At 39.7% G+C, this 1,971-nt stretch overlaps 1 protein-coding gene across 1 annotated transcript in view; it reads left to right on the top strand.

The window, feature by feature from the left end:
- The first annotated feature begins 586 nt into the window (after nucleotides 1-586).
- The window catches only part of tctn1 (tectonic family member 1), a 14,933-nt gene continuing 13,548 nt past the window's right edge, over nucleotides 587-1,971 (top strand). Inside the window, exons 1-2 of the mRNA XM_032528303.1 lie at nucleotides 587-934; nucleotides 1,818-1,935. Of these exons, the coding sequence (XP_032384194.1) occupies nucleotides 658-934; nucleotides 1,818-1,935 (395 nt within the window). The 5' untranslated portion in view covers nucleotides 587-657. The remainder of the gene's footprint in view (nucleotides 935-1,817; nucleotides 1,936-1,971) is intronic.

Raw genomic sequence — 1,971 nt, 5'->3', positions numbered from 1 at the left:
CACAGTTTGTGGGTATGTTTTGTCAATGTAAATATTTATTACTAACCCTTGTGTTGTCTTCCAGTCGACCTGCAACTTTTTTGTTATTCTGGGTCAAAATTTTTACTTAAAAATGGTTTTTGGTTTATGGTTTAATGGTTTAATGACTTTTTCTCATTTTTCCTGATGTTTTTGTCAATTTTTAAAAGCTTTGTGGTCACTTTTTGGGATATTTTTGTCAGGGTTTTTTGTGCTTTTTTGTCCTTTTTCACACTTTTTAAAATCTTTCTTTAGACATTTTCTCCATTTTTTCAATGTTCTTGTATAATTTGTTCCCACAAAATGCCATACAAGTGAATAAAAAACCCAAGTTCAATGAAAGTAGTGAGCTGATCATTTATTTTACAGAACCATACACTTTTTTCTTTTTTTTGACAATGTGGTTTAAATAAACCCAAATTTTCTGTTATAGAAACGTTATGAAAACGGGTCAAATTTGACCCGAGGACAACAGGAGGGTTAATATTTACTGTCCATGACATGCATACATTTCTAGAAGAGATGGCTTGTAGTGTAGTGCCTTGTTCAGACAACAAGGGGCGGTAAGGCGTCACTAAACGCAGTAACCCGTTAACGGAAAACGAGAAGAAGAAGAACCATAGCAACGCTTAAACAAAGATGGCGGTGTCAGTGGCGGTGTTGTTTTTACTCCTCTCGTTTACTGCCGTCACTACAAGCGAGAACACAACAAGCTACGACTTTAATACGACGTTTGGTGACCGGGACGTCACGTATAACGCTACTGACAATGATGCAGCTACACAGCCGACACAGTTTTACTCGACAGCACCGACAGCACCGACAGAACCGACAGCACCGAGCCCCAGCGGCGCGGTGGAGCCCCTTCAGCCGAGCCTGGCCGTGTCCGGCCGGCTGCTCTCCCCTGCAACTGACGGTAACCTGCCGTGGCTCTGCCGTAGCGTTAATTAGTCTTATATTGTATTATTATAGTGTATCATTGTAGGGTGCAAGTTTCTTTTTAGCAGATAGATCAAATCAGTGTGTTCCTCTGATGTTATTAACCCTCCTTTTTCAAATTTGACCCGAAGTGTCTGTGTCAGAAACATGGCTTTCTATTCAACCCAATTTCAATACATTAATACATCAATGGTCCCCCGGAGAAAATCTGTGATCATCCATAAACATATGCTTCTCAGACCTTAACTATTAGTCAGGATGATTCCTAATTGCTGGATATTTTACTCAATAATTAGGTGTGTAACTTCATGTAAATGGAATGTATTCACCATTGATTCCATAAAGAAATGCAAAACTAGTGGTAATAAGTCATTAAGTTGGCCAAAAAGATATAACATAGAATTGGGTGATCATTTTTAGGCTACTTTATGCTTCATAAAACAGGCAAACCAAACCGGAGAACAAGTGCATGGTCGACAGGAAGACAATATGAATAAGAAAACTTTAAACTGACATGTTTTTGAATGGAGTTTGGTGTAAGCATCTTGTAAAAGTTGGAGGTTTTGTTTTCATAGCATTTCAAATTTCTGACACATTATGACACAGACATGCACACAAGTGCTGTACATGTGTGTTACATGCAAGTATAACGCACAAATGAATTATGAATTAGTTCATGTGGAGGTACTTAGACATATCCTTTAATTGCATACAAGCAGACACATAATGGCCTTGTCATGTCTATTCATACAGCACATATTAATAATAATCTCTATCAGACAAGGGCAGCATTGGTCAGTGAAGACTCCGTTTCCTCAGTGAGAAGGAGAAGGTTTGTTGTGAGCATCGCTGTGTTTCAGTTGGCAGGTTGTGTCCCTGTGATGAGCGCCAGGATGTGTGTGACATCAACTGCTGCTGCGACCCAGCGTGCACGGACGAGGTGGCTCTGTTCACCGGCTGCTCAGTGGACACTGTCAGGCAAGTCAGATAGATAGATAGATAGATAGATAGATA

The sequence above is a fragment of the Etheostoma spectabile genome, chromosome 10 (assembly GCF_008692095.1).
Source record: "Etheostoma spectabile isolate EspeVRDwgs_2016 chromosome 10, UIUC_Espe_1.0, whole genome shotgun sequence".
NCBI lineage: Eukaryota > Metazoa > Chordata > Actinopteri > Perciformes > Percidae > Etheostoma > Etheostoma spectabile.
The sequence above is the reverse complement of the archived record's forward strand: the minus strand, read 5'-3'. Positions and strand labels throughout refer to the sequence as shown.